At 42.4% G+C, this 13654-nt stretch overlaps 1 protein-coding gene across 1 annotated transcript in view; it reads left to right on the forward strand.

Annotated features, from left to right (window-relative positions):
* Positions 1–6196: 6196 nt before the first annotated feature.
* Positions 6197–13654, forward strand: part of MINDY4B (MINDY family member 4B) — a 49416-nt gene continuing 41958 nt past the window's right edge. Inside the window, exons 1-3 of the mRNA XM_028490843.1 lie at positions 6197–6303; positions 6533–6560; positions 8343–8510. Of these exons, the coding sequence (XP_028346644.1) occupies positions 6197–6303; positions 6533–6560; positions 8343–8510 (303 nt within the window). The remainder of the gene's footprint in view (positions 6304–6532; positions 6561–8342; positions 8511–13654) is intronic.

Genomic DNA, 13654 nt, shown 5'->3' on the forward strand with positions numbered 1-13654 from the left:
CATGGAAGCAACCTAAGTGTCCATCGACAGATGAATGGATAAAGAAGATGTGGCACATATACACAATGGAATATTACTCAGCCATAAAAACAAAATTGAGTTATTTGTAGTAAGGTGGTTGGACCTAGAGTCTGTCATACAGAGTGAAGTAAGTCAGAAAGAGAAAAACAAATACCGTATGCTAACACATATATATGGAATCTAAAAAATAAATAAATAAATAAATAAATAAATAGGTTCTGAAGAACCTAGGGACAGGACAGGAATAAAGATGCAGATGTAGAGAATGGACTTGAGGACATGAGGAGGGGGAAGCATAAGCTGTGACAAAGTGAGAGAGTGGCATGGACGTATATACACTACCAAATGTGAAATAGATAGCTAGTGGGAAGCAGCTGCATAGCACAGGGAGATCAGCTTGGTGCTTTGTGACCACCTAGAGGGGTGGGATAGAGACTCAAGAGGGAGGAGATATGGGGATATATGTATAGATGATTGACTTTGTCATAAAGCAGAAACTAACACACCATTGTAAAGCAATTATACGCCAATAAAGATGTTAAAAAAAAAGAAGTGAGTAGATAATACATACTAGCTAAGGGCTTTTAAAATTCTGCTTGGTACCTTTTTACGTATGATGATATAAGCCATATATAATAATTAACATAAATCAAAATAAAAAAAGAAATTAAAGAGGGGACATCACTACAGATCTCATGGACATTAAAAGGATAATAAAGGAATACTATAAACAACTCTATGCTCACAAATTTGATAACTTAAATAAAATTGACCAATTCCTTGAAAGAGACAACTCACACAAGAAAGAGACCATCTGAAAAAGCCAACAGACTATGGCAAAGGTGATGGGATATCACTCCCATGATTATGTTACCTCATATGGCAAAGGTTAAGGAATTTTTCGGATATAATTAAGGTCCCTAATCAGTTTGACTTCCAATTAATCAAAAGGGAGATATTTCTGGGTGGACCTGGCCTAATCAAGTTAGTCCTTTATAAGAGAGCTTAGGCTTTTCCGGAAGATCAGAGACTTGAAGCAGCAGAGCCTCCCTTTTTCCTGCTGGTCTTGAAGAAATAAGTTCTAGAATCACAAGGAAATGAATTCTGCCAACAACTATGTGAGCTTAGAAGAGGACTCTGAGTCTAGATGAGAACTCAAGGCCTGGCAAACACCGTAATTGCAGCCTTGTGAGACCTTGAGCAGAGGATGCTAAACCGTGTCTGGACTCCTGAGTGGGGGAAACAGTGACATAGTAAATAGGTACTGTTTTAAGCTGCTAAGTTTGTGGTAATTTCTTGTGCAGCCATAGATAACTAATATAGCAGAGGAGCAGAGATTCCCACCCAATCTGACTCCAGGATATGTGCTTTAAATACTGGTTCTCAGATTCTTTCTGACACCAGATGAGAGATATTTTTTTCCCCCAACCGACTAATTCGCTATTTCTCCAACACCACCTAGGTGTTCTACAATTGAAATTCCAACGGTTTGACAGGAACTGGGGACAAAGACCAAATATGTATATCCCATCACACCACGTTGGTCTTTAAGACCTTTTGGAGGAGGACTGTGGCCCATACCAGTGACTAAGTGACCAACCAACGACCTCATGGCCACTGACTGAGGGACAAATGCCCCAGTCTTCATACTTTAGGACTTTTTGACTTCTAGCTCTATCCCGAGCCTGTGCTATCACCCCTAGAACACGTAAAGGCAGGAAAAAGTAAAACTTTTAAAGGAGAATTTTTAATATATAAGAGGCAAGAGAACATTGGCTAAAGGTTAGGAGTTTTTGCATAGGTCATATTCATTATGATTCTGTGAGGTAAGTCAAAGGAGATACAGAAAGTGAAGCTCAGAGAAACTAAATAACTTCTCCAAGGTTACGGTCATGGGAGAGGCCCTGGGATTTGACCCTGGGCCTGACACCCTCTTTCTCTTCCTTACCACACCACCAAAGAACAAAAGGGGAATATATCAACTATCTTCTAGTTTCCAGTGGATTGGCAGAATTCTTTAAGGAAGGACCATAATCAGGAAATTTCCATCTCCACAGAAAGAAGAACTAAAGAAAATGAATGATAATTAAACCATAAAGGATTTAACTTAATCCTAAGGAAGAGCTTTCCAGGGGTAAGGTTAATTAAACACTAACAAGATTTTATTTAAGAAAAAAAATCGAAAGGCTCTAAAATTCTGCTTCCAGATTTCTGTTTATAAAGTCTCATGTAAAAACAGCAAGGAGAAAGTTTGGGGATAATTTTTCAAGCCGGTCAAAATGCTTGCAAGCCCAAGGTCTTGAAACTTGACCCTAAGGATGAACTGAGTAAATACTGTCAAAGATCAGTCATAGTTTTCTGGGAACCTATAGCAAATGTTAATAACATTAAATGTTTACATGTTAATTTCCAAGTTTGAAATAAAAACTAGCTTTTCTCATGAAATCATTGGTATTATTTTTCAAAATTATGAAGAAAGAAAGCAAATGGATTCAGGCACAGGTTTCTGCACTTACCTAGTGTATTTCCTTTATAGGTGAAGGATTTCAGACCCTGCACCATCCCCCTGTCCCACTGCAGGGCTGCAAAACTTCCCTCCACCCCCATGGCCCCTGCTTTGTACTCCCTCCTTTTGCTCCTGCAGATCCATTGCTGCCTGAGACCCTGTATTCAGCCCCAATCCTTTGATGCACCATGGGCAGTCTTGGGACAGATTTAGGTGACTTCATGTGCCATGGGGTGGGGGCAAAGGTATTAAAAAGTGAGGGGGATAACCCCAAATTCTACATATTTGTGTACACCTTTCCTGCCCTATCTCTCCAGATCTGGCCCGAGATCCCCCAATCCCATCCTTTCTTTCCACCCTACTTCTTACACCCAGCTCCTACTCTAAGTCTTTTGACAAAATGTCCAAGAGAGGGGTGGCTTCCTCTGGATGTAGCTGAGTCACATTCTTAACTCCTGGTGTAGTCCAGAGGCCAGCCCTTTCCATTTATAGAACTCTTATCAACATCTAACTGAAAAGAAAAAGAAAGGAAGGGTAGTAAAGACAGCACTTTCTTGATTGAAAAGAATGGGACCATGAATTCCAACTTAGAAATAAAAGGAACAAAAGGGGCTGGGCAAGGAATGCTCACAAACAATAACAAAATTTGGCAGTAGCAAAACTCTTTAAAATAACCATATCACTTGGTTCAGGCATTCTACTTTTAAGGATTAAACAATGGAAAGATAAATAAGATCTACATAAGTAGAGTGATATACCATTTTCATCGATTAGAAGTCTCAACATGGTAAAGATATGGAACTATCCCCATTTCACAGATGAATAAACTGGGCACAGAGAGGTTAAATAACTTGCCCAAGGCCACACAGCTAGCAAGTGGTGAAACCATGATTCAAAACTAAGCAGCTGGGGCCCAGAGGCCATGCCCTTTACCACTCTGCTTTCCTACCTGCCCCCTGTGCTCCCACAGCCCCGAGCCACTGTTCTCACAGCATGTTCCCCTCCCTGTGTGCCTGTTTCCTCTGCTAGAAAGAGCAAGAACCGCATCTTACCTTGGCATCTCCAAGTGCCTGGCACACAGGAAGTACTCAAAATATTTTTATTGAACCCAACAGAATGGTGCATTAGTAAGTTGTCTAGTCAATGGGGCTTATGCTTCTACCTTTATAGAATTCTCTGTAAACCAGGACACAGACATAGTTCCAAATATACAGACTTAATAATGATTCTTAAGAAAAATAGTTTTCTCAGCTACTCCTCTTTCTTGGTTTTGGGTTGTTAAATTATTTAAATGGTAGATCCAGAATTAATTTTTTAATATGACTTTCTAAATTGGAAATTCCAAGACATTTCTCACCTTCATATTATTTGAGAGCAAGGGTCTAGTATTTTCATTGTTTTCTTATAGCAGGGGTTAGGGGGTGCCCAATAAATATTAAATACTAATGCCACCATTAAAACTATAAATTATAAGGAAGAAAGCAGAGTAAAGCTTTTTTTAAAGGAGGATGTATGGTTAGAGGAGGGAAATAAGAAAGGATTTCTTTATGCCTCTTATGTTTACAATAAAAATACTGAAGCTGGTGGAAGTTTATGAGACCCGTGAATATGAAATGGTTAAGGAATCACTAAAAGTTAGTTGAAGAAACTGGAAGTAGAGCATTCCCAAGCAAAACTGTGGACATTTAAATCTGCCTCTGGTTGATGTGGTGACTTGCTGTGTTTCAATATATAACCAGTCCCCTCAGCCCTGACTATTCTAGTCATCATAAATCCACATAGCCTCTTTGCTTTGACCTCTGAGTGTTCCCAGAATTTTACAAAACTCATGATCAGATATGTCACAGAGAAAGTGACCTCCTGCTGAAGAGGTCCAATTTAGATCAGAAAAGACAGGGACACTTTTCTGGTAACCATTATTTGTTTTGATAAAACCATTGCATTTCTCAGGGTTCTCCAGAGAAACAGAACCAACAGGACATGTGGATCCCTCTCTCTCTCTCTCTCTCTCTCTCTCTCTCTCTCTCCATATATATATATATATATTTCCTTAAACTAATTGGCCACATGATTGTGGGGACTGGCAAGTCTGAAATATGCAAGGCAGGCTGACAGGCTGGGGGAAGAGTTGATGTTGCAGGCTCAGGTCTAAAGGCTGTTTGGAGGCCACATTCCTTCTTCCTCTGCGGACCTTGGTCTTTTCTCTTAAGGCCTTCAACTGATTGGATAAGACTCACCCGCATTATGAAAGATAATCTGCTTTACTCAAAATCACCAATTTCATTTTTTTTTTTGAATTTTTGAATTTTATTTAATGTATTTTTTATACAGCAGGTTCTTGTTAGTTATCCATTTTATACATATTACTGTATATATGTCAATCTCAATCTTCCAATTCATCACACCACCACCACCATCTCCCACCCCCGCTTTCTCTCCTTGGTATCCATACATTTGTTCTCTACGTCTGTGTCTCTATTTCTGCCCTGCAAACCGGTTCATCTGTACCATTTTTCTAGGTTCCACATTTATGCGTTAATATACGATATTTGTTTTTCTCTTTCTGACTTACTTCACTCTGTAAGACAGTCTCTAGATCCATCCACATCTCTACAAATGACCCAATTTCATTCCTTTTTATGGCTGAGTAATATTCCACTGTATATTCTTTATCCATTCATCTGTCACACCTGTCAGAATGGCCATCATCAAAAAAATCTATAAACAGTAAATGCTGGAGAGGGTGTGGAGAAAAGGGAACCCTCTTGCACTGTTGGTGGGAATGTAAATTGATACAGCCACTATGGAGAACAGTATGGAGGTTCCTTAAAAAACTAAAAATAGAACTACCATATGATCCAACAATCTCACTACTGGGCATATACCCAGAGAAACCACAATTCTACCATTTAAATGTTAATCATTCATATCTAAAAAAATATCTTTACAGCAACATCTGGACTGGTATTTGACCAAAAACTCCGTACCAGAGTCTAGCAAGTTGACACACAAAATTAACCGACACAACCATCAATATTCTTTTTTATGCCAGTTATTACAGCTACAATTCATTCAGCCAACAGGAAGAGACACACCTTTAAATTTCTTCCCCAAACAAATCAAACCAGTCCCTCCTCAAATTGTGTAATATTTCTGTGGACTAAAATCTATATCAAATATCCTTTGGCCAGATTCTTCCTCAGCCTACGCATTACCCAATAGTAGTTGCTATCATTTTTCAGTATCAGCATGATGGCTTTTATCCTCTTTGACTACGTATTTCCAAGGAGGCACCACAGAATAAGGTGCTATCACATTCCACCAGCATGGTATCTCTCGTCGATTAAATTATCCCAGTTGCTTTGATACAGGTAAGTAATTGCAGTCCCTTTGTTTATAAATCTGTGTCTTGGATTAAACATTCATGGCGTCCATACAGTGAAGAAAAACACAAAAGTATTCTACCTCTAATGAAAGTTTAATCACCACCTGGGCTTACAAAACGCCCAAAGCTGCAACCGGGTGGCGTGATCTCCTTGCTGGTCAAAAAGTAGGGGTTGCACACACTTCACCTGGGCATCTATGTCAGCCATCTCACTTCACTGCCAGCCCTCTCTCTCCCACCTGAACAACTTCCTTCTTCTAATTCCTGACATTATCTAAACAGCTATGGAGCCCTCGGACCGGGAACACAGCTCCCAAGAGCTGGATTTAGAGAAGATAACTAGGAAGATTTCATTTCTGGACAAGTGGAGGGAAATCTTTAGTTATCACCGGTAAGATGTTCTCATTTCTCTAGAACCAGAGGGATTTTAGGTGTTTAAGTAATCAGCTTTTACGCTTGCCACGTGAGAAGTGTCCGTTACAGATTTACATTTTAAATGCTTCAGGTATAACTGTTTGCAGAAAGAGCCATCCCTAGCAAGGTTGAAGCTGAAGAGGTTTGAGGGTATAAGGGTTGAACATAGTGAGTAATTTTCTTGATGTTTTCTCTTTCATTTATAGGTTGGGAACCAATAATACAACTTCTCAGGTAATTATTTTTCTCAAAGCCAGTGTGTTTTCCTCTAGCTGCTTCTTCAAAACAATCACATTAACAGCATAATCTGCATTTATTCTGTGCACATAATGTCACTCAGGCACCCAGCATTTAATGTGTGAAAACACAAAACTAGAAACCTTCTTGAAGATCTTTTCCTGCGCTTTCTTTTTTCATAAATATCTCTTCCTACTTTTTCTTTTTAATTGGGGTATAGTTGCTTTACAATGTTGTGTTAGTTTCTGCTGTACAATGAAGTGAATCAGCTATATGTGTACATATGTCCCCTCCCTCTTGGACCTCCCCCCCCATCCCACCCCTCTAGGTCACCACAGAGCCCCGAGCTGAGCTCCTCTTCATCATTAAAAGCACCATGTGGTTATTATTTTAGAAAAAAAAAATGAGAATCTAGAGTTCCTACACTTGTGAAATAACACTAGATTCTGACACCCAAGTGCTTCAGGGATCCTGAAGAAAAGTCGTTCTGAAAATAGTTATTGTCTTGATTCAGCTTCTGAAAAATTGTTTTCCTTACCATCTTCAAATAAGGAAACGACGACTGAATTCAGGTGTTAAAATGTATTTTAAAATCTGTTATACAGTATAAGATGAAAGATGTTTTTCTCTTCTAACCTGAAAAGGTTAGAAGGTAATGGACTTTGTGTTTCAGATATTAATTCAATCACTGAACAAACACAGCATAAAATATTAAGGTGATTTTCTTGGCACTAATATATGGTACAATCAAACAACTGAAGTATTAATATTTTAACTATTAACACTAAAGCACCTTGCTCCAAGTAACCTGTGATCAAAAGCCTTATTATTTGTGCTGAAACTCTCTTACCCAGTCTATTAGAACTGGGGAGACAATACTTCTAATTTTAGTCCTGAAAGTATTAAATGGAGCTAGCTATCATTTGGGGGAATAGTCAAAAGATAAAACAATCTTTGCAAGGAAAAAAAAATAAATGTCAAGTTATGCTTTCCGTAAGGTGGGGGAAACCCCCTGCCAAAAATGTAAAGATTTTCCATGTGATTTACGAAATGCATCTTATCCCACCAGTAGTCTGTGACTTGGATGCTGTGTTTCTGAGATAAGAAAGCATCTTAGCCTCTAGGAATCCAGAAAAACTAGGAAGGCAGTTTCCTTCATGTTTCAGCTACCAACTGGGCAAATTTGTTTCATGAAATTAGGATAGAAGTAAATAGGAAGAAGAATCAATGCTAACTTATATTTAAATGCCGTAAGAATCAGTTAAGAAAAGTAAAAATAGATATTTTTCTTAAAGGTAGCGGGTGGATTTTTTTAAGGAAGAAAACTATTATATCCACTTGCTAGGCAACAGGAACCTGAGAGAATTAAAAGGAGGTAACCTGACTTTGTTTATTGGCTAGTTACAGCATAATGAGAAATACCTCATATAGACTGGAAAGATTCACTCATTGTTTATAAAATGTTGCCTTCTCAAAACAAGAGACAGTGACATTTACATTCTTCTATAAACATAATTTCAAGTCAAGGTCTTGATAGCGTTAATTATGTTTCCATAGTTACACTTAACCTCTCCGAGTCACATAAAACTTAGGAGAAACCCTTTTGACACAGACACTGGGATTTTTCTGCCTCTTTTATTGCTATTTATGAAAATTTTCAGACAGCTTTAAAAGGGAGACAACATTTTCTGAACACTGATATTTCAGAGAGAAAAGAGGGGAAAAAAGGTCATCACCAGCTCTGTTTGCTTTCTTTTTTGGTGGTGGCATCTTACACAGAGTCATGAAGGCAACCATGTATCTGCCGGTGAAACTGAAGATGGAACAGGAATACCTCAGCCAAAAGGACACGGACGTTGGCCATCAAGTAGCCTTTGTTCTATTCCCAAACCCTCTCTCATCTCTTCAAAATCGGGCGGCTTTCCTATCTCCCTAGCAGTGGCCACGGTAAGAATAGCTTGTCAATTAAACATGAAATGAAACGTAATCTTCCCCAAACAACAAGGCTGAGGAATCTTATCTGCTGTCATGTGAGAGTATTATGGAAGATAAGACTACAGACGGTGGTTACTGGTAAAAGGCGAATATAATTAAAATGACTTATTTATGGTATTTTTCAAGGGCACCGGTGACGTTACAGGCTTTTCCTCCCAAACTCTCAGCCTCTCTTTAGTTACTCCCTCAGTGTGACAGTCAAGTGTGAAGCCATGCGGGAGTTAAATTCAAATAATTTACATATAAAGTAGGACAGGGCAGCCGGTGAGGACTGAAAAGGTGGAAGACGAGGTAGATGTGGGAGACAGGACCCCTGTCCTGTGCGGGCAGGAGACAGGGAGATGGGGACACGTTTCCAGGCCCAGTCTTGGGGCAAAGAGATGATCTCAAGAAAGAAACGTTCCCTGGGGCTGCCAGCTAATAAGGAGATTTGAAAAGAACCCGATGTTTAAGAATCCAAGAGGACCTGGAAGCTACTGTTCTCAGAGGCTATTTGTTCCATTCAAAGCTTGACCAGGGCTGGGGAGAGGAGCTGAGGCAGAGACCCAGACGTGCCTCATCGCATGGGCTGGGGGCAGTGCCTTGGCGAATGGCCAGAGGAACGGCTGTCATGATCAAAGAGGCATGATGGGGACCTGGGGGAGTGGAGCCAGGGCTCGAGGCAGGGAGAAAGCACCAGCGAGGGTGAGAGATCCCGCCAATAGGAATGTCCTGTAATACGGCCCTTTCAATCATAGTGAAAATCAGGGCTTTTAGGGACAGTTTTCCCACATTCACCCCATTTCCTCAACTTCCAGACCACATTCTAGATGCTTAGGCAGAGACCTCTCCTTGGGGCCCTAAGGACAAAAGTCGGAAGAAGCACTTCCTTCCTGAGGACACGCTGCCCTGCACCTGGGCACGCTTGCAGAACCCACCCGGGACCAGCCTGGTCATCTGGGCAAAGACCAACAAGGCCTACGGTCAGAACTGCCATGGACATAAAGCTGTGCAGTCTGTGCCCTGCAGGCAGGGTCCCTGATGAGAGGCAGGAGTGGGGGCCAGAGCCCCCTCTGGGGAAACCTCGCGGTCTCCACCTGCTTTTCGAGCCCAGAGGCCAGGCTGGCCCTGACTGCAGTATTTCTGACCCTCGGTGTGGCCGCTCCTGAGGCTCCCCAGATGGACCATCATCGTACACGGGGACCACAGCCCCTGTGTTCTTTTCCATCATGCACAACCTCACAGGCGTCACAGAGCAACCCGCTCCACTGGCGTAGCTGCGGCACAAACGTGCTGGGAGGCCCACGTGCTCTTTCTCATCTTCACAGATCTTTCTGCCTCAATCCACCTTCCCTCTTGTGCTGCAATGCCAGATGTCACAGGAAGACAGGCGGGCAGGGCTCTCTTGAGATGCTGCCCTTTGCTCATTGGCCTCACAGCCCCTGGATGGTGCCTTAACTTGTGTCTTAGGTGTCTAGTTCATCACTCTCCTTTTGAGTAATGAAGACAGGTAATGTGTAAGCCTATTAGCATCTCCAGCCTCAGTGGTTATTCTGCCTACACTGTGCTGTAGAAACAGTAGTCAGAGCAACTACAGCGCCCCTCAACCCTCAATATCCTCGGGAGATTGGTTTCAGGAGCCCCCAGAGGAAACCAAAATCCTCCGATGCTCAAGTCCCTTATATAACATGGCCTAATACCATTGCCCCCCGCCATATCCACAGATACAGAGGGCCGAGTGTATCCATATTTTACTGTAAAAGGTTTTTAATGAACACTTTAATAAAAAAGTATTATTGGCTACTAATGAATTTCTATGGAGAGTGTCATTTTAAAATTTACACATATCAGGAAATAGGCTACCTTTTGTATGGAAAATAGAGAAAACTGTGATTCTACACTGATACCGTATTTGCCTGTATATGCACACAGAAATTCTAGAAGGCTTCCTAAAATGTAACAGTAGGGGGAGGGAGAGGAGAAGAGCCCTGGGTCGGGGGGAGTCTTCTCAGCATAGCTTTTTTGTACTCTCTGGATTTTGAACCAGGTGAATGGACAATCTATTTCTAAAAACACCGTCATGCATTTTAAAAACAGGGGAAAAAAAGGCATTCACAGGTGTTTCCAAAGTCTTCTAGTTCCTCTCTATATTGTGGAGGCAGGAGAGTCTGGATCTGAATTCTCCCACTTGTCTGCAAACACAGACGTGATGTAATTGGAGACCTCCTCAGTGACTTTTCCAAGGTAATCCTCTCCCTTTGGAAAAGGCTGGGAGATGAAAGAATCAGACCTGATGGAGTGTTAAGGAAGTCCCAGAAGCCAAGAGAATTGATTTTTCTTCAAAAAACAACAAATTTAGACGTATTCCCATTATGAGGACCAGATGATAATGTGTCCTTTAAATAACAGTAGCATTAATTAAACACACCCTGGGATTTCAAGATGATGAGCCTTGGAATTCTGAATACTCGTGTCCAGGGAGGCAGTCTGGAAGCTTGACCAATTCTAATTGACATTTTGGCCGTGCAGCCGCCTGGCAAATTATTAGAGCGATTGAATCCTAGCACCCACATGAGAGTGTTTTTCGTTGTCATTTTGCTGTTCTCATTTCCCCCCTCCATTTGGAATTGCGATTCATACGATTTCCTGACATTGGCACACACTTTTTGCTGGGAATCTGCTGAGAAAGTAGGGAGTGGGCAAAGCAGCCAATGCCCCTTTGCTTTCCCCAGCTCTCTCGTTTGTCACCTTTTGTTGCCCTATTTCCAATACCACAGGGCTCTTCCTTCCCCCAGCCTCACGTCTTATAGTGTATGTGGTGTAATGAACGGCGGGTAAGGCTGCTGGCCCAGGGGGGATCATGGGAGAAGGTGACAGTCCTCCTCTGGGCGCTTCCATAGCAACACCCCCTCCCCAGGAGTTTCTCATCCTCCTCCACAGTCAGGACCTGCTGCAGGACCCAGCCTGGAACACATTCCTATAGCCTCTTTTATCAGCAGCCAATAAACAAACCCCTGGTGTATTTGCAGTATCACCCAGCAGGATCATATTAAAACTGTAATACTGGGAGATCAAAATATTCTGGGGGAGAACCAGAAGAATGAAGCTCTAATCGAGGGTAACAGGCAATGGGCTGGCTTTAGGGGAGCAGGAAGCACAGCCTGGTAACCCCAACATAGGTCTGGCTGATAGATGGTCCTCAGTAGATGTTTCACTCATTCATTCATTCATTGCCTCTGGGTGACCCCCAAGAGAGGCATCGCTGCACAAGGTAGTGGGTGGCGTTTGTGTGCCCCTTCAGAAGCATGCTCTACCCCTGTCCGCCCTGCTCTCTGCGCTGGAGGCTGAGCTGTACTCACTCCATCAACAGGACTCCCTCCTCTGACTTCCTGTTGAGTTTGACCAACGGGAGCCCTGGAGGGAGCCTGGAGGGACGGAAGGGAAAGAAGTCAGGTGTGCAAAGCTGGCTGAATCCCTCTCTTCAGAAGGCAGTCCTCTCCCAGGACTCTCTTCTCCCTTCCACCCCTCCAGGTGTCAGGGATGTAAAAACTTCTCACTCTTGCTAACCCTGGGACCCTGCATTAGCCACTGTTGTTGCCCCACATGCAGCCCACATCTCTGTAAATGGTCCCTGAATTACAGTTTCCTCAAGTTAATTATCCTGACTTGAGTGCCATCTGTTTCCTGCTGGGACCCTGACTGGTACCAGTTGAAAGGCTTGCATTTGATTCCTGGCACTACCATTTACTGTATATGTGACCTTGGGCATATACCCCTTCACTGCTCTGGGCCCCAGGTCCTTTAACTGTAAAACAAGAGAGCCGAGTCAGATTTTTAAACATTCCACAACTACTTCCTGAGAGCCTACTATGTACCAGGTACTGCACCAGGTGCTGAGAAACTGATGGTGAACACAGCCAGGTAAAGAGCCCACCACTCTATTTGATGGGCTAGTTTAGAAATGTCTTCTTAGGACGCAGTAATTCTAAACTCTCTGATTCCATGATGGTCCAGTAATTTCTAAAGCAGGAAAAGATTTAGGGAAGGAGCTTCAAAGAGAATTATTCTACTTCAAATTGTGGGCAGGGAGCATGTGGGAGAGGACTGGATGGGGACAGGTGGTCACAAGAGGTCCCCCTAAGACCAGGGACAATGGACAAGGCGGTCAGGGTAAGGAAATGAAATCTGTTGGGAAGAATGATCCAGGACCTGTGTGTGTGTGTGTGTGTGTGTGTGTGTGTGTGTGTGTGTGTGTGTGTGTGTGTGAGAGAGAGAGAGAGAGAGAGAGAGAAAGAGAGAGAATTATCACCATCATTATCATCATCACAGCAATCAGGGAAGAGACATATTCCTGGAAAACTAACAAAGTGAAGAGAGAAAAACCGTGCTTGATTGTGTTAAATAATAACGATCATTATAGTCATTTATTAGGACCATTTACCATTTGTGTCTAGTTACCAGGCAGCACAACAACATACATGTATCATTGACTATGTGTCAGGTTAATCTTGTTATAAATTATATCGATAGGAAAGTCAGTGCTGGGAGGGGGGATAAATTGGGAGATTGGGATTGACATGTACACACTACTATATATAAAATAGATCACTAACAAGGACCTATTGAACAGCACAGGGCACTCTACTCAGTGTTCTGTAGTGGCCTATATGGGAAAAGACTCTTAAGAAGAGTGGGTATACGTGTATGTATGGCTGATTCACTTTGGCTGTACAGCAGAAACTAACACAGCATTCTAAATCAACTCTACTCCAATAAAAATTTTTAAAAAAAGAAAAGAAAAGAAAGCCAGTGTTACATAAGTGAGGTGAGTCACCTTTGTTGCCACCCTGGACGCTGGGGGCTCCGTGAGAAGCCTGCAGCGCCCCCGTTCCAGGCCTTCCCGAGGCGAATCTGGACACGGGTGCTCCCTAAGCTGGAGGGGCAGCTGGCAACAGGAACGGGAGTTTGATTTGGCTTACTGAATTTTTTTTCTTTTTTTTTTTTGCGGTACGCGGGCCCCTCACTGTTGTGGCCTCTCCCGTTGCGGAGCACAGGCTCCGGACGCGCAGGCTCAGCGGCCATGGCTCACGGGCCCAGCAGCTCCGCGGCATGTGGGA

This window comes from Physeter macrocephalus, chromosome 1 (genome assembly GCF_002837175.3).
Source record: "Physeter macrocephalus isolate SW-GA chromosome 1, ASM283717v5, whole genome shotgun sequence".
In the NCBI taxonomy this organism is placed as follows: Eukaryota; Metazoa; Chordata; class Mammalia; order Artiodactyla; family Physeteridae; genus Physeter; species Physeter macrocephalus.